The 19,231-nt window shown below is 49.1% G+C and overlaps 1 protein-coding gene across 1 annotated transcript in view; it reads left to right on the plus strand.

Annotated features, from left to right (window-relative positions):
- Positions 1 to 1,517: 1,517 nt before the first annotated feature.
- LOC147109642 (putative G protein-coupled receptor 139) overlaps positions 1,518 to 19,231 on the plus strand; it is a 38,333-nt gene continuing 20,619 nt past the window's right edge. Inside the window, exons 1-2 of the mRNA XM_086002333.1 lie at positions 1,518 to 1,586; positions 3,329 to 3,623. Of these exons, the coding sequence (XP_085858459.1) occupies positions 1,518 to 1,586; positions 3,329 to 3,623 (364 nt within the window). The remainder of the gene's footprint in view (positions 1,587 to 3,328; positions 3,624 to 19,231) is intronic.

Genomic DNA, 19,231 nt, shown 5'->3' on the forward strand with positions numbered 1-19,231 from the left:
CCGCCCCAAGCGCGGGCGAACGCGCTGACGTCACGACGCGGTCACGTGACGCCCGAAGCACAGGAAAACACAGCCAAGCGTGATGACGTCATCACGCTCTCCACAGGACTGCGGAGTCAGTCCTCGTGGCGTCCCCGCTGGGGAAAGACCTACTTCACAGTGCTCCTGCATCCAGCCGCCTTACCTGCTATATTTCGTCTGTTCTTGTAAATAAACAACTTCTAGATTGTTCTCCTGAAGTCGAACTCGATTATTTAGTAGTCATTCGTCCGATACCTACCTAGGCGAACACGAACTGCTACAGCACCTTCAATTATGCAGCATTCCCTCAGCACTGCACTAAAGTTACAGCTTTGATTATGTGCTCAAGACAACAGTGGGGTTTAAACCACAATGGGCAAACCCTGGGGTCAAAAGGTCAAGAGGATTGGCACAATTGTGTTCCTCCAACTTTTCACTCACTAGATTCCTGAAATCATTACAAAGCTATTAAAGCACATCAACTTCTGTTGTCCTTTAATCTGTGGTGATTTGAATCAAATGTCTTTCTTTCAGACATATCCTCTTATTGGGCCAAAAATTCGGGTCGGGGGCTTCCCGCGGGTGCAAGCCCCCGATCTGCACTCACCCTGCGCGCTGACATCTGAAGCCCGGGCCTGCTTGCATTTCCTGTCACAGGCCCGGTTCAGCTGTCGGCGCGCTGTGCTTACCTGATCCAGCGGCGTAGTTAGTGCGATGTGCCGGCTGGGATCAGGTGAGCACTGTACAACCAATCAGGGGAGGGGAAGGTTCATTCATGAGTTTGAGAGTAAGAACTGTCAAACTCATGAAAACTACGGGGGCCCAAAACACTATTTAAACTTTAAATAAAAATTTAAAAAACATCCCAATCATTAAATTAAGTATAAATAAGTTTAAAAAAATAATTTAAACAATAATTTTTTTCTTTGAAAAAAATAATTTTTTGATAAAAAGGGTCTAAAACTAAACTTACCTTATTGTAGATTCTTTAAAATAATAAACCTGTGGGAAAAAAAATTCTAAATTACACTAAAACACCACTTACCTGTAAAAATAAATACTTACGTGTGCTTTTTACAAGCGTTAAGACCGGAGGCCTTTACACATGCGCAAATCCCCCAAAACAGAGGAAATCCAAGACGCACACGCTGCCCCCTACAGCGCACGCGCTAGCCTCTTCACCTCTTGGGTTAGAGGAGAGGAAATGCCGGTTTTCAGCGCATGCGCTGTGCATGCTGAAAACCGGCATTTCCTCCGGCCAGGCGCGTGAGTACCCCTTCCGTACTCACGCGTTTGGGGAGGAATTTCTGCCCCATTAATAGACTCTTAATTTTATTTAAATGGCTTAAATCATTCACGCGATACTACATATCTGCTTCAGTTATGAGGAATGCAGGCAGCGTTGCTTTGGGACGTTTGTCTGGAGAATATTGGGGGGAATTTTACCGAGGATGAGCGGGTGGGTTTGGTGCAGCTGGGGGTGAAATCCCGGAAAAATGCCAATGTCTGGGGAAACCGGCTCCAACCCGCTGACTTACACATTTAACTGCAGTGCATTAAGCTGCGTGAGAGCAGTGTCCTAGGCCCAACCATCTTCAGCTGCTTTATCAATGACCTTCCCTCCAACATAAGGCTAGAAATGGGGATGTTCGCTGATGACTGCAGTGTTCAGCGCCATTCACAACTCCTCAGATAATGAAGCAGTCCATGCCTGCATGCAACAAGACCCAGACGACGTTGAGGCTGGGGCTGATAAGTGGCAGGTAACATTCGCACCACAGAAGTGCCAGGTAATAACTATCTCCAACAAGGGAGAGTCTAACCACCTCCTCTTGACATTCAATGGCACTAACATCACCGAATTGCCCACCATCAACATCCTGGGGGTTACCATTAACCAGAAACTTAACTGGACCAGCCACATAAATACTGTGGCAACAAGAGCAGGTCAGAGGCTGGGTATTCTGCGACGAGTATCTCACCTCCTGACTCCCCAAAGCCATTCTACCATCACAAGGTAGAAGTAAGGAGTGTGATGGAATAACCTCCACTTGCCTGGATGAATGCAGCTCCAACAACACTCAAGAAGCTCAACACCATCCAGGAAAAGCAGCCCGCTTGATTGACACCCCCTCTACCACCTTAAACATCCACACCCTCCACCACCGGCGTACCTACAAGATGCACTCGCCAAGGCTTCTTCGACAGCACCTCCCAAGCCCGCGACCTCTTCCACCTAGAAGGACAAGGGCAGCAGACGCATGGGAACACCACCACCTCCATGTTCTCCTCCAAGTCACTCATCATCCTGACTTAGAAGTATATCGCCGACGCTGGGTCAAAATCCTGGAACTCCCTCCCTAACAGCATTGTGGGAGTACCTTCACCACACGGACTGCAGCGGTTCAAGAAGGTGGCTCACCACCACCTTCTCAAGGGAAACTAGGGACAGGCAATAAATGCTGGCCTTGCCAGCGACACCTACATCCCAGAAAAACAAATTTTTGAAAAACCCTCGGGAGAGGCAGGTTGTCAATTTCAATAAGTTAATTTTTCAATTACAGTGATATTAACGTGGGCTTCGCAGTTTAACGTTGGCTCCATGGGTTTCTGGGCATCCTGGGCATCCTGGGCCTCGCCAGAGAAAGCAAGGCGAGAAGAAAGCGTCAATTGAGGAGGCCGAAGACATGACAAGGAAATATGCTAATAAGTGCCGATTACACACAGCGGTTTTCTTACCTGCTTGTGTGAAAGGGTTTCTTCACAGCACTTGCACTGGGAGGTTACAGTCCACACTTTGGAGGTTACTTTACACACTTTGGAAGTGTCACTAACACTTTGGAGGGTTGTAGGCCTGATCTGCACTTTGGAGCTCTGATCTATCAGATCACTGTGGGTGCCGCTTACACTGTTACATTGGACCTCAGAGGAGGACCATGCTGTCCACCAGCACAATCAGCAGAACCAGGAGCAGCAGGAGCTGCACCAGCAGCAGCACCAGGAGCTGCACCAGCAACAGCCTGCTGCTCACAGACCTGCAGCTCCATAGGAGAGAGGGGACCAGCAGAGAGGTGTAGCTCACAGGAGGCCACACCCAGCACACAGGGTCTACAGGCAGAGGATGAGCTTCCTCGACATGTCGGAACACTGGTCTCTCAGCCGGCTCAGGGTCTCGCATCAGGTGGTGACAGACATTTGCAGCCTTCTGGAACAAGGCCTGCTGCCAGCTGGACCTGGTGGCCATGCTTTACCAGCGGCTGTCGAAGTCACCACCGCCCTCAACCACTTTGCCTCTGGATCCTTCCAGGGGTCTACTGGAGACACTTGCAATATCTCGCAGTCGGTGGCACACAAACGCATAAGACAGGTGACTGATGGCTTCTTTGTCAGGGCCGCCAATTATGTCAACTTCGCCTGCGATGATGCCAGTCACAATGAGCAGTCGCTCAGGTTCGCGGCTCTCGCTGACTTACCACAGGCGCACGGCTTCATTGACTGCACACTGGAGGCCATTAAACCACACATAGATCACTCAGGGGTGCTCATCAACAGCAAGGGCTTCCACTCCATCAATTTCCAGCTGGTACGATTCCCAGGCAGATGTAATGATACTTTCATCCTGCAGCAGTCCACCCTCCCAGACATCGTCGCATTAGGAAGCAGAGTTACTGGCTGGCTGCTCAGAGACAGGGGATACCCAATTAAAATGTGGCTGATGATATATCTCAGAAACCTGAGGAATGAGGTACAGGAATGATAAAATGAATGCCATATGACCACCGGATGTGTCATCGAACAAACCATTGGCATGCTGAAGGCGCACTTCAGGTGCCCGGGCAGACCTGGAGGCACCCTTCAGTACGCACCATCCAGGGTCTCCACATTACACAACATTGCCCAGCAGCAAGAATTGGACTTAAAGAAGGAAAAGGCACAAAGCACAGAGCAACCTCGGATGATTCCAAGGAGGAGGAGAAAGACGAGGAGGAGGGGGAGGAAAAGGAGGAGGAGGAGGCGGAAGGTGATGCAGGCCATGCACCACCAGTGGAACACATTACTGCCCAGGATGCCTGGGATGCCCTCATTAATGTAAAGTTCGCTTATGTTCTACCAGTGAACCCAACTAAGAACCACATGCAAAAGTCACTTTTTACCCTCACCCCACCCTTATGCCACTAACACAAAGCAGTCTTGCAAACAACCAAGTTATGTTGATTGAGGGATAAATATTGGCCAGGACACCGGGGATAACTCCCCTGTGAGCTGTTAGCTGTGAGATCTGTGGAGGGCCACCCCCAGTTCTCTCACTAACCCGTGTTCTGTGCTCTCTTCTCCTGTGAGGAGGGAAAGAACTATAAGTGAGAGTTATGCCATGTGTTAAACGAATGGATAGAGAGCATTTGTTGAGGGTGATTATGAGGGAGAGGCATGACATTGAATAAGGATGATGGTGAATGTCAGTGGTGGTTAGATGGATGGGGATGTGAGGAAGTGCACAGAGAGAGAGGGATGGGTGTACCTGCAGGGTAAGTTGGTGTGAGGAGTGATTTGCTGGTGTAGGCTTGAGAAGGCAGAGTGAGGGGATGGCCAGACAGAGTGAATACACACGCTGAAGATGGGCTGCTGAATTTTTAGTGTTTTTAGTGTTTAAAGTGGGGAAAAAAAAGGTTCATTTCAAGTTTAAAAAGGTTTAAAGTTAAATTTAGTTCTAGTTAAGTTAGTTTAGTTTGTTTAGTTAAGTTTAAGTTTAGTTTAGTCTAGATTAAGTAAGGAAGGAAAAGACCACCAAAGGAAAAAAAACCAGAGGAAACTAGAAAAAAAAAAGCCAAAGAAAAAAAAAAGAAATAAGGGAAAAAAAAAACAAACGGGGCCACAGCAGCAGCAGAAGCAAGGTGACTCGGCCGCATCGGGAACCGAGGCGCGAAGGCCGCACGGAGACGCAGCGGCAGCCGGAGCGAGGAGACTCGGGGAGGCCGCTTCGGGAAACAAGGCGAATCGGGGAGGCCGCACGGAGACGCAGCGGCAGCCGGAACGAGGTGACTCGGGGAGCCCGAGCGGCGAACGAGACACGGCCCGATCGGCGGCCGCAGTCCAGCACCCGAGCGACGACCGCAGTCCAGCACCCGAGCGACGACCGCAGTCCAGCACCCGAACGGCGAACGAGGCACAACCCGAGCGGCGGCTGGGCTAGAAAGCCCGGGAAAGGCCCGAGGAGCCAGGCCCAGAGACCTCTGAGGAGAAGGGGAGCAACCAGAAGGCTTCCAGAAGCAAACCAAGACTGTGAGTACAGGGCCCAGGGAGGGAGACTGAAGCCAGGGAAAGGCCCGAGGAGCCAGGCCGAGACAGAGGCACAGAGGCCTCTGAGGGGGAGGGGAACAGCCCGAAGGCACCGGGAAACAGCGGCTCACAGACCCAGACCTGAGAAGGGTGAACCCAGAAGCCGAGGCCCAGGGACCACGGGGTCGGAGAGGGGGACCGGGAAAGCTCGCGAACAGGGAGAGGGAAACACCAAACCCGGGGCCCCAGAAAAGCTTATTCTAAGATCAACAATACTTTACCAAAAATGAGCGAATCAGAAGATCCACAACAGCCCCGCTTCCAGATTCCCCCCAACACTGCAAAAAAAGCTATAAAAGCGATCAAGCATGAGCAGATGAGAGAAAAACCAGAAACACTTTTTGCTGACTGTTACAACAATGGGACAAAAAGTAACCTCATTTTCTACTCAGATCAGCCAGTGGCTTGGATCACAGCAATAAAATCACACTATACCAATGTTAAGCTAGAAAATACCGCAAATGGGTCCATAATGAAAATTAACACACCAGGAGACAGTTCAACTACGACGGTCAACGCGTACAATACCGGGACAATATTAGTGCAAGGCAACCTCGACAAATTTGCAACGGCCTTCAGGACACTGAAAAAATTAACTAAGGGGGGAAGGAACAGCCCCAGAGTGGCCCGCACTCCCCCCAACATTGACAACTTACCAGGAGAAAATCTGCCTGGTCAGGAGGTGAACGAGCCACACAGTTCAAACCAGACACTAACCCCGGGGAACCACAGCCACACGATACAACTGACAAACACCAGCATAACTACCAGGGAGGAAGCCACACATAGTCCCCCTACCATTCCCAGCTCACCAAGAGAAGAGCAGCATAGCCAGGAAGTGAGTGAGCCCTCCAGGGCCGACCAGCCTAGCCAGGAAGTGAGTGAGCCTACCAGGGCCGACCAGACACATACCCCGGGATCACACAGCCAGATACAACCAAAAGATAAATTTAATCAATTAGAGATAGAGATGGTTAAACTTAGAGAGGACTTCCTCAAAATGAATGACAATCAAAATCAGGAGAGGGAGAGACACAAGAGAGAGCTGAAGCTACTTGAGAACCAGGTGAATCTACTTAGGAATCAGGTGAAAGAGCTGCAGGAAAAAGAAGAGAGCCATAGAGGAGAGAAAACACCATTAGACCAGCAACCAGAGGCTAGAGATAAGACAAGACAGAGCCGGACGGAACGGCTGCACTCCCACACGGAACAAAAGCAACAGACACACAATACAAGGGGTGCCACACAGACCGACCAGCATACTGATTCGCAACCTTCCCCCACCACCGTGGAACCACAAGCGGGCCGCTCACAAGAGGTACGCACACACCAGACACCCCAGCCCAGCACACACACTATGAGTCCAAGCAAAAGCCACCAGACAGTAAACACAAACAAGGCTGACGTCGTAATACTCATAGACTCAAATGGGAAATTTCTATGGGAGAAAAAGCTATTCCCTAGAAGTAAAGTAGAAAAGATCTGGTGCCCAACAACAAACAGAGCCATGGGATGGCTGACCAAAGCCAGATTAGGCTCCCCCCAACACATAATAATACACACGGGCACAAATGACCTAAAGACCCAACAGAAAGAAGTAGCAACATCGCTCAGAGCAATGATTAGGAAAGCAAGCAGTACATTTCCAAACACTAGAATCACTGTTTCCACAATATTGCCGAGAACAGACTTCAACAACAACACAATTCATGAGATAAATGCCAGCATAGCAAGAGACTGCGAATCAAACCACAACGTACACCTGGCCCAACACCCCACCCTCGATGAGGAATGTCTTTACGACCACGTCCACATCCAAAGGCAAAGAATATCGATCCTTGCTAAAGCCCTGAAGGACGTCGCTTTTAACCGGGTCCATACCCAGACTCCAAGAGGACCCCCCCCCGACCACCAGAGATCAGCGGGGTACATATCAGGAACACTACAAGGACCACCAACACACCAACCGAGACCAGAGAGGATCCCCATGCAAAACAACAATGTCAGACCTGCACCACTCCTGTCCCACAGGGGAATAGGACTGCTCCCAGCCAGACAGAGGGAGAGATGCACAGGACGTACGCAATACCTCAGACAGAAACAATCCATTAAGAGACAATAAGCAGATGTGCAGCAGCATCTACTTCCGCCTTATGGATCAAGGACTAATTAATAGAAAGAACTGTAACCAAATTGTATTAACTTTTGTAGACAACTGATGTGATCTTTTTTTTCCCACACTTAGACACGACAAACACGTACCACTCTTTAACCTATCATAGTAAAAGATCAAACTTAACATGAAATCCTTATATATTTCGACCTGGAATATCCAAGGTCTACGCTCTTCACTGCGAGAAGTGAAAAGTAGGACACCAGAGTTCATAGATGAAACTAAAGACCTAGATATTATCATTTTACAGGAAACTTGGTATAAAGGAAAAGGACACACTGGCTGTCCCCAAGGGTACACTGAGCTGGTGGTGCCCTCCAATAAATTACCAAGTGTAACCCAAGGCAGAGACTCCGGAGGCATACTGATCTGGTTTAAAACAGAACTTAAGAATTACATCAAATTTATAAAAAAGGGCGAAAACCATATGTGGCTCAAACTTGAGAGGGAGATTATCTCAAACACCCAAGATGTTTACATTTGCGCACTTTATATCCCTCCAATCGATTCCCCGTACTTTAAAGAGGACACCTTCTCCAACATGGAGGGGGAAATTATCCAATACCAGGCCCAGGGGAACGTGTTGATCTGTGGGGACCTCAATTCAAGAACGGGCGAAGAACCAGACTTCACCAATAATCAGGGAAACAATTATGTTTTCGGGAATAACCACTTTGACATCCCTTCCCTTCCATACAGGCATAACTGCGACAAGCAGTCAAATACCAACGGAAAACAGCTACTACAGCTCTGTCGAAACCTGGGTCTGTACATTGTCAATGGTAGGTTCATAGGAGACCTCCTAGGAAGATCGACCTATTGCTCACCTCTTGGCTGCAGCACAGTAGACTATATGATTACAGACTTAGACCCATCCTCTTTCAGAGCATTCACAGTCAAACCACAAACAACACTGTCAGATCACAGTCAAATTACTATGTTCCTCAAAAAGACAGAAACAAACAACATAGAAACACAACCCAGTAAACTGTACAACACCAAAAAATCGTACAGATGGGCCAAAAACGACACGGAAAAATACCAGAAAACAATTAGCAATGCATCAACTCAAGCTCTCTTAGACACCTTTCTGGATAACATATACACTCACAATAAAGAAGGCGTAAACCGGGCAGTTAGTAAACTAAACAATATTTTTGATAATTTGGCAACAAATGCAAACTTGAAAGCTCGCAAGAACAAACCCAAAACAAAAAACTATGAAAAATGGTTTGACCGAGATTGCCATAACATGAGGAAAAAACTTAGAAAAATATCAAACCAAAAACACAGACATCCAGAAAACGAGGAACTACGCCTTACTTATTGTCAGACACTAACACAATACAGAAACACACTCAGAACCAAAAAAGAGCAATATATTAAGAATACACTCAGCTCCATGGAGGAATCCATTGATTCCAATTGTTTCTGGGAAAACTTGAAAACACTACACAAAAAACAACACGACGATTTGGCCATTCAAAATGGGGACACATGGGTAAACCACTTTGAAAAATTATACCAGAAAAAAACACTAAGACCAGAGCAACACCAAATATGCAAAAAACTGGAAAAGCTAGAAATGGCCATAAAAGATAACCAAAACCCGCTGGACGCCATAATAACAGAAAAAGAACTTCTTGAAAAACTCAAGGACCTGCGACCAGGAAAAGCCTGCGGGACAGATGGTATACTAAACGAGATGATTAAACACACAGACAACAAAATGAAACTGGCTATCCTAAAACTCTTCAACTTGGTTCTGAGTGTCGGTTATTTCCCTGATATCTGGAACAAAGGACTCATAACGCCCATATACAAAAGTGGGGACAAAATCGACCCAAACAACTATCGAGGCATCTGTGTAAACAGTAACCTGGGGAAGGTATTCTGTAGCATCATAAACAAAAGACTTATAAACTTCCTTGAGGAGCACAATGTCTTGAGTAAAAGCCAAATTGGATTCCTGCCAAACTATAGAACATCCGATCATATCTTCACCCTACAGACCCTAATTGACAAACACGTTCACAATAACAAAAGCAAAATCTACGCATGCTTTGTAGATTTCCAGAAGGCTTTCGACTCCATCTGGCATGACGGTTTATTCCTGAAACTTATCGAAAGTGGGGTAGGAGGGAAAACATATGATGTAATTAAATCAATGTATACAAACAACAAATGTGCAGTTAAAATTGGAGACAAACAAACAAAATACTTCCCACAGGGGCGGGGGGTGACGCAGGGCTCGCCAATCTCACCGACACTCTTTAATATTTACATAAATGGATTGGCAAAACTACTTGAACAATCTACAGCACCCGGCCTCACCCTATATGAATCCAAGGTTAAATTCCTCCTCTATGCAGACGACCTGGTTCTGCTGTCACCTACTAAAGAGGGGCTACAGCAAAACCTGGACCTGCTGGAGTCGTACTGCCAGACTTGGGCCCTGACAATAAATCCCCAAAAAACCAAAGTCCTTGTGTTCCAGCAAAGATCCAAACATCAGGGACCCAAAATAAATTTCACAGTAGGAACAACCAAAATTGAACAAACCACTAACTACACATACTTGGGCTTAAAAATCAGTTCTACGGGAAACTTCAAACTGGCTGTGAATGAACTGAAAGAGAAAGCAAGAAGGGCTTTCTATGCCATCAAAAAATCAATCCAAATAGAAATCCCAATTAGCATTTGGCTCAAAATTTTCAAATCAGTAATTGAACCAATTGCACTCTATGGCAGTGAGGTATGGGGACCGCTAACTCAACAAGAATTTGCAAAATGGGACAAACACCCAATTGAGATCCTACATGCAGAATTCTGTAAAAGTATCCTCCGGACTCAAAGGAAAACAGTAAACAATGCATGCAGGGCGGAACTAGGCCAATATCCATTAATAATCACTATCCAAAAAAGAGCCACCAAATTTTGGAATCACCTACAAATGAGCAATCCCCAATGCTATCACTACGACGCCCTGAAATGCCAAGAGCTGACCATAAAGAAGAATACCCTCAGTCAATTAGTCCTGGGACTCAGTGAAGTAACTACTAACAATACTAACAATAACCAGCCCCAGGACAGTGACAGGGTAACACAAAGAATTCGACCCAACACAATCGTCGCTAAGCAAAAGGAAAAATATCTGACATATTGGGCAGAAACAACAAAAACCCAAAGCAAACTCAATTGCTACTTGGCCCTAAACAGACAATACAACATAGCTGATTACCTGACCATGGTAAAGGATAACAAACTGAGAAGAACCTTGACAAGGTACAGACTTAGCGAACATAGCCTAGCGATCGAAAAAGGCAGACACAGGCAGACCAGGCTGCCAAGAGAGGACAGGATATGCTCTCACTGCAGTCAGGGAGTGGTGGAGACAGAGATGCACTTCCTCACAGCTTGTGGAAAATATCAGGGCATCAGGGAGAATTTCTACCAAAAATTCTCACAAATATGCCCTGATTTCAGAAATCTGAATGACAACCAAAAACTCCCATTCCTACTGGGAGAGGAGAGAAGCTGTATAACACTGGCGGCGCACTATGTTACAGCTTGCCATGAACAGAGGGACAACCAGTAAACTAAGAAAAAAATATATATAAACAATGCGAATGTATATTTATACACTCAGGGATATACCTGTTTATACACTGTATGAATAGAACTGCGTTTATGTGCTAAACCATAAATGTATTTTGATGCTTTGGCAACATAAGATGTAACTTATCATGCCAATAAAGCGATTTAAATTGTAAAAAAAAAAAAAATTGGATGGGGGTGATACATACATCAGCATGTAGGTGAATGTACCATTGCTCTCACCTTTTCTGCCCAGGTTGGGTCATTGTACCACTTCCTACATTGTATCCAGGAGTGTGGCACTATGCTCCTACTGCTGACCTCCCCCGCTACCTCCAACCATGCCTTCTTGGTATCCCTAGCTGGCTTCTTCCTCCTGTCGCTAGGGAATAGAACATCCCTCCGGGTCCCCTGTAGCACATCCAGAGAGGCGTCACGGAACCGATCTGCAGCCTTTGACATGCTTGACTTCATTCTCCCACTTCCTTCCCTTTTGCTCCCAACCCCAAACCCCTTCAAATTGCCTGTTTGGAGTTTCCCTTTAAATACTGGAGTTGAAATCACGTCATGCGGTTCCACATCACGCCTGCTGATGTTAATTGGTCGAGAAACCCATAAATAATATGGTCATTCAGTGGCTGGGTTAAAAAGCCACTGACAGACGCACTCACTGACTTTCGGGTCTTCCGCACGCTGCCAGAAATTCCCGCTCCCAGTGCGTCCCGAACTTAAAATACAGCCAATTGGATACGGCCTGAAAACGGCTTGGGTATTGCGAAGCACGATTACCATGTGCCTGTTGAGTCTGATGCAGGCAGCAGGCAAACTTCATGCTGTCTGCTAACTAAAATGATTGCAGTGGTCAGGAAGCATTAAACGCGCTGTTCAGTGGCTCAGTGCCTCAGCAGGGGCCCAAATGTGTGCGAGGCTAGCACCAATTAAAGCTAGCCTGCGCTTCTTAAAGGCAGCCTGCATGTCTTCTGGCTTCAGCAGGTGGTGGAAGTGGCTGGGAAACAGACTGAGGAGCAAAGAACTGGATGCTGGCGCAACATGGCACAGAGAGAGAGAGCTCTCAGATTGTCAGACGCAGCATTGGAGGCCTTGGTGCGGGAGGAGCGCATGAGACGAGTGATCCTCTATTAACAGGGGGCCAGCAGGCCCGGCAGGCAAACCGTGAGGGCATTGGGACCAGATAGCCGGCACTGACAGTGCGAGCAGTGTAGCCCCGAGGATCTGCATGCAGTGCCACAAGAAGTTTAATGACCTCACACAAGTGGTCAAGTTCAGTGAATTCATCTTCAAATGCCATATCCCACAAACTGCACCACTAGCCTCAGACACTGCTCAATTCACCAAATCCCCATTACTCCCCTACCAATAATCTGTATCAGTCCCGACTCATACCTCACATTCATCTACTCCAACCCACCATAACACACTTCCCACTGCTGCAAACCTCACACCCTCATCTCACAGCTTGCACACACTGCCATGACAGCCACATCAGCCAAACACAGTGAACCACACTCACTGACACACTTCACTCTCTCTTGCAGGAGAAGGTGGCGCACAATTGGAGGCAGCTGCAGCGAGCTGGAGAAGGACAGCCATGCCTCCATATCCTGACGCCCGCTCGAGGAGAAGGTGCCCGGCATAATTGGAGTGGCCATGAGTGAGGCCGTGGCCAGCGGCAGCGCTAATACCATTGAAGATGACGGTATGCTCATGCCTAATTCTTCGTCTCACATCCCACTTGCCCCACATCCCACAATCTCTTCTGTCTTACGAGCTGTAAATGGTGTAATCATGCGCCTCTTCCTTTCCGCCCATCTCCCCCTCACCATAACAACACCCTTGTGCCTTTCTCATTTCAGAGACCCAAGAAGTCCAACCTGGCCAGCCAGTGGTGCAAGAGGAAGAGGAAGAGGAGAGTGATGATGAAGAAAAATCACCGTCACTCGATCTGACCCTCGCAGCCACCAGCTCAGCTACCGGCACTGGGCGGACTTTAGAGGATAGCTTAGAGGTGGGATCTGTAGGGTTCTCAAAATTCCCACATTCCCCAGAGTTATTAATAAAGGGACCCTGAAGGAGGAAGTTATAAGGGAACCCTAAACAAAATGGCTTCTGGACCTCGTGGCAGAAGCCTGCAAGATTGAAGAAGAGCAGGGCCCTGCAAAAACGGCAGGGCAGATGACATGCCTGGGTCTGTGAGGGACTTGTTATTTCTGAAGCCAGACATTAGATAATGCAGAATACGCATTCTTTGTTTTGAAACCAATCAGCTCAGGAAAGACTTAATCTTCAACCCATCAAACCTTTTGCATAAATTGTAGTGTATGTAACCTGTACCACCTTAAGAGGATACCTTAAGGTGATGGACTACTTTTTGATGGCTCCTGTACATTGTAGTACCGGTGGTGACCACACCGGTATATAAACCCTGCGAAGCAAAGTGTATCCCAGTTCAGCCCTGACCCTCAATCACTGAAGACCTGTTTACTTACTTCTGTAGTCTGTGTCCTGTTATTCAGTATAACTGCAATTGAAACCACAGACTCAACATAAATAATCGGTTACAGTTCGAAGTAGCCACCAAGCCAGGAAAACGCCGATTAACATTATGAATAACAAACACCGAGACATTAAGGAACATTTAACAATGGGGCAACCACCCAAAAAGCAGTTAAAGTGAATGACTATAATCACTTTAACGAGCCCGCCAAAATTAGACAAAGAACTAACCCTGATTTGGCGCGCAGATAATGAACCTCCGAAATAGGCCTACCGGTAACCAAAAAAAGGGGACTCGAGACAGGACTCGAAACAGACAGGACACACGGGGCAGCAATTGGGCAGGTGTGATGAGGCGAACGGCAAGGCCGATAAGCAGAGAAGGGCAGCGTAGAGAAGCATTGGGGACAAGCGGCACACACCCTGGTCCAGGCATAAGCTGACGTTCGAAGCAGGGGTAGAAGAAGAAGCCGACGACCACGAGCACCGCGGTAACAAAAGGGCCGGGTAAACTATACCTTCGGATCATTACCACTGTACAGGTAACGATCTAGGCCACCATGACCAAGCCAACACCGAACCCCAACCGCGACAAAACTTCGACAACCCGACCACCACCAGAAGAACAAAATCCAAAGTTTCCATTCTGCAAGGTAAAGTACCCAACAAAGACTTTACTCCCTATCTCTAACGGAGGAAAAGAGGGTACTTTATTCAAACGACTCCACCGCTGCACCCTGGGACCAGGTGATGACGGCAGGCCCCAAAGGACACCAAGAGCAAACACCAAAACCGCGACCGGCCCAATCGACAGGATCCGACCTGTTCAGAAACCCTTATTGATGAGCATGATCCCAGGCCCCTCACAGCACAATTAGTTAGATATTGGGGGTGGGACAAGGGTAAGGGGATTAATACTGTGATTTTTCCCTCGATGTGCCGTGAGTTCCCCATTCCTAATTAAGTGTACTCTTGTAAGCCTGTAACTATTCCAGTAATTTCCAGTGTTGTAATTTTATTCTGCCTTTTAATAAAAATACGGTTTTCTTGTACTAAACCAGTTGTCTACTCCAATTCTGTATCGCCGCCTGTACCTAAGTCCGGTGTCTAGACCCCAGGGGTGTGGGAACGATTTGAACTGCTCGAGACCTCAGTCAGAGGCGAGCTGACTGCACACACACCACCCCCTACAGATCGACACGTGGTGAGTCACCGGGCACGAGTGGGGTGCAGCCAGGGCAGGGGGAAAGGGTAGCGCAGGTGCCAACGCCCTGGAGGGTGAGATCGCACACGAGTTCTGCTGCACAGGACACAGATGTGCAGAAGGACAGTGTCAGTATCTGAGCTGGTGGCTGCTGTGTGTGATTGAGTGACGGAGTTTCTTCATCATCACTGTCTTCTTCCTCTTCCACCTGTTGCTCTATCTACAGGGGGCCAGCAGTACAAGCCTTGATTTTGTGCTCAAGTTCTAAAGTGGAGTTTGAAGCCACAACCTTCTGACTGAGAGATGAGAGTGTTACAACTGAGCCAAGGCAGACACCTCATACAACAACAATCAGCACAACAACTGCATTTATAGAGCACCGTTAACATAGAAAAACATCCCAAGTTGCTTTACAGAGGAGTAATCAGGAAAAACTGAACCTGAGTTAAAGAAGGAGAAATTCAGAGGAGTGATGAAAAGCTTGGTCAAAGAGGTGGATTTTCAAGAAGGTGTAAAAGAGGAGAGGGAGGTAGAGAGGCGAAGGGTTTAAGGGAAGTGTTGCGTTTCCAAAGATAATCCAGAGACCGTCAGTGATTTCAGTTCATGCTGCTTTTAATATGGCTGCCACACACACACACTTCCAGGCACAAGCAATCAAATACCTATACACAATACAATGATCACAGCACTATCAAACTCCATGTGCTCAGGCCAAGGCAATCGAGTACCTATCACCAAATGTCAGACATAACATTTCCTCCCCCCTCACAGAATTTCAAACATGAAATGTAGTGACAAAGTCCTGTAGGTGGCATGGGCGAGAACGTGTACGAACAGGCCGAGGTGTGGACTGGTGAGGAGCAGGCTGAGGCACAACATCTGCTTGAGGGTTGGCTGGCTGAGCCACATGTGCATCCCGCCACTCTGGGGGTAAAGCTTGGGGGTTAGGTCCGTATAATCCCGCATCAGGGGGTGCTGACACCTTCCGAAGGCGGCTGGCATGCCACCGAGAGCCGTCAGTGAGGCAGAAAGTGGCTGGTCCAAGTTGGCGGCTGATTTGGAGAGGGGAGGACCAGAATGAGGCCATCTTATTATTGCGGTGAGGCCTGCGGACTCTGACCCAATCGGAGACTGAGATGTTGGGAGCCTTGGCCCTCTTTGACTGGTCGAAGCGGAGTTTCATCTTCTCCTGCTGTCTAGCGACTGTGGCTTGAGCCGGTGGAGCAGGGCTCTGAGCTAGCGAGGGGCGGAGCCTGCCAAGGGGCAGCATGAGCTCACGGCCTAGCATGAGGGATGCGGGTGAGACCCCTGTAGTGGAATGCTGGGAGGCTCTGTAGTGCAGCAGTGTGTGGAGGAGGGCCTTGTCAAACGCACACCCCTGGGATAGGTGTGCTCTGAGGCCATTTTTCAGTGTCTGGTTAAAACGCTCCACCCCCCCCCCATTTGACTCGGGGTGGTAGTACGCTGTGCGTATGTGACGGATGCGCTTGCTCTCAAGGTAAGAGGAGAGTTCCGAAGAGACCATTTGGGGCCATTGTCTGTGGTGATGGCCTTTGGATGCCCCCAGCGGGAGAAGAGGGACTCAAGGATATCAATGATGACCCGAGAGGTGACGGAGCCCATGGCAGTGACCTCTGGCCCTTTTGAGTGCAGGCCATAGGTCACCACTAGGAACCGTTGATGGTGGGGGACACCATGGATCTCCCCGCAGACATCCAGCTGCAGGTGCTCCCAGGGCTGAGAGGGCCAGGCAAGGGGTTGCAGGGGTGGGGGAGCTTGGTGGCCAGTCTTGCCACTTACAAGGCAGGCTGCACAGTCCTTGACCAGGGCCTCGATTTCCCTGTCGATACCCGGCCATCACACTAGGTCTCGGCATCGTTGTTTGAGCTTCACTATACCCAAGTGGCCCTCATGCGCCATGGATAAAACACGCGCACGAAGGGCACTTGGGACCACAGTGCAGAGCCCACGTGCAACACAGGAGTCATTCCAGCAGGAGAGCTCCTCTTTAACTCTGGAGTAGGCAGACAGTTCCTCAGGCACCTTGCGAGGCCAGCCATCTCTGATGAAGGTGCACAGCTGGGAGAGGGCCGGATCCTGTCCAGAGGCCTCTTTGAGCTCCTGGAGAGAGACTGTGGTTTGGAGAGGCGTGTGCAGCATCTGGACGATATCCTGTTCCACTTGTTCAGACCCGACGAGTGGGGCTGGGGCAGAGACAGTGCGGGAGAGCAGATCTGCAACAACATTGTCACGTCCTGGTGTGAACTGGAGACGGAAATTGTATTGGCGGAGGCGGTCAGACCAGCGGTGTAGTTGCAGTGGTCTGTGGCCCGTGCCGGATGTCGACAGCAGGGCAGTGAGAGCCTGGTGATCGGTTCGCAGGGTGAAGGCACGGCCATACGAGTGCAGGTGCAACCGCTCACATGCCCAGACGCACGCCAGCGCCTCACGCTCGCCGACTGAGTACTTCTGTTCGGTGGGGCTAAGGGCTCAGGAGGCAAAGGCGATTGGTTTCTCCACTCCATTCTGTATCTGCGATAACACCGCCCCCACAGCTGCAGCGGACGCGTCGCAGGCGACGAGGGTGGGGCTGGTGACGTCAAAGTGAGCCAACACTGGAGGCAACGTGAGCTGCGATTTGAGGAGGCGAACAGCTTCCATACAGGCTTGTGACCACACCCTGGGCTCATCCTTTTGCAGGAGCTGGCGCAGTGGGGCTGTGGTGGCTGAGTACTGGGGCAAAAACTTCAGGTAGTAGCCAGTCATGCCAAGGAAGGAGGCAACCTGTGCTGCAGAGCTGGGTTCTGGGATGCTGTGAATGGCATCCACGTTTGACTGGAGTGGGGATATACCGTCAGCCGACAACCGAAACCCCACAAATTCGATCTCTGAAACAGCAAAGACACACTTTTCGCCATTCAGTGGGAGCTTGTGTTTTGCTGGAGCTGTGAAAACTCTGTGAAGGCGTTCGTCGTGAGTGGAGGTCGAGGGCCCATGCACGACGATGTCATCCAGGTAGATGGCCACCCCAGGAATGTCCGCGAGCACAGAGGCCATCACCTTTTGGAAGCAGCTGGGTGCAGAGCTAAGTCCAAATGGCATCCTGGTGTACCGAAAGACACCAGCATGTGTCACAAAAGCAGTGAGGGCCCTGCTGCTGGGGTGGAGGGGAACCTGTAGATAGCCCTGTTGAAGGTCCAGTTTCGAGAACAGGATGGAACCATAGAACTGCGCTGTGAGTTCCTCTGACGCGGGCAGTGGATACTTGTCAGGGATTACGGCCTTATTCACTGCTCGAAGATCGACACAGACGCATAGACCACCTGACTTTTTCATTGCGTCCACCAGGTTGGAGACCCATGGGGAGGCATCAACTAGTTCGATGATGCCAGCTTCCAGTAGCTGCTTTAGTTCAGCTGTGACCCCGTCACGGAGAGCAAGCGGGGTGCGGCGCAGTGGCTGAATGACAGGAGTAACGGTGGAGTCAACCATGGGCTGGTGGGTGAAGGCAGTCAGGCAGCCCAGACCCTCGAAGAGTGCTGGCCATGTTTGGCACCACGGTGAGGCGACGTGCAGAATCGCAGACCCGCCGGTGTCCAAGAGAGAAAAACCCAGGTCAGTGAAAAGATCCAGTCCAATCAGGTTAGCTCCTTGGCGTGCCACATGAAAACAAAAATCTGGCAAAACTTTTGTTCCATAGCGTACTGTGAGGTTGACTGAGCCCACTAGTCCAATTTTCAAATTACCATACCCGCAAAGGGTAGTGGAGGGCGCAGAGAGTGGCAGGCAGCTGAAAAAGCGTTTGAATGTGTCCACATTCAGCAGTGAGACGCTGGCACCGGTATCCAACAACAGCGGGATGCACACATCATTCAGGTTAATTGTGCATGATTTGAAAGCCACTACTGGCCCAGAGCTCACGTTGTGAATTATAGTGCTTGAAGACTGAGAGTCTTCATTTGTAGCAACCGGGGCAGAGCGACAGACATTGGCAAAGTGATTTTGTTTTCCACACTTGCGACAGGCTTGGCCGCACGCGGGGCAATTCTGCGCTATGGTAGCATGTGAACGAGATCCGCAGTTTCCACACTGTTGCTGCGGTAGCGCGCGGTGCTGCCGTCGCGCGAGCATTACCGTGTCAGAGCTGTCGGGGCCGAGGGCGCTGTCACTGTGTGTGTGTGCTAGTTTCGCTGCACATTCGGCTGCAGACTCCACTTGAAAGGCAATGTTGACTGCCTGTGACAACGACAGATCGTCGGACTCGAGTAACAGTCTTTCACGCACTCTCACGTTGTTTGTGTGCTCTATTAGTTGATCACGCACCATCTCATCTTGTAATGCACCGAACTTGCACGAGCTATCTAACCCCCTCAAATTAGCCATGT

The sequence above is a fragment of the Somniosus microcephalus genome, chromosome 12 (assembly GCF_052327205.1).
Source record: "Somniosus microcephalus isolate GS21.2 chromosome 12, FLI_Smic_1.0, whole genome shotgun sequence".
In the NCBI taxonomy this organism is placed as follows: Eukaryota; Metazoa; Chordata; class Chondrichthyes; order Squaliformes; family Somniosidae; genus Somniosus; species Somniosus microcephalus.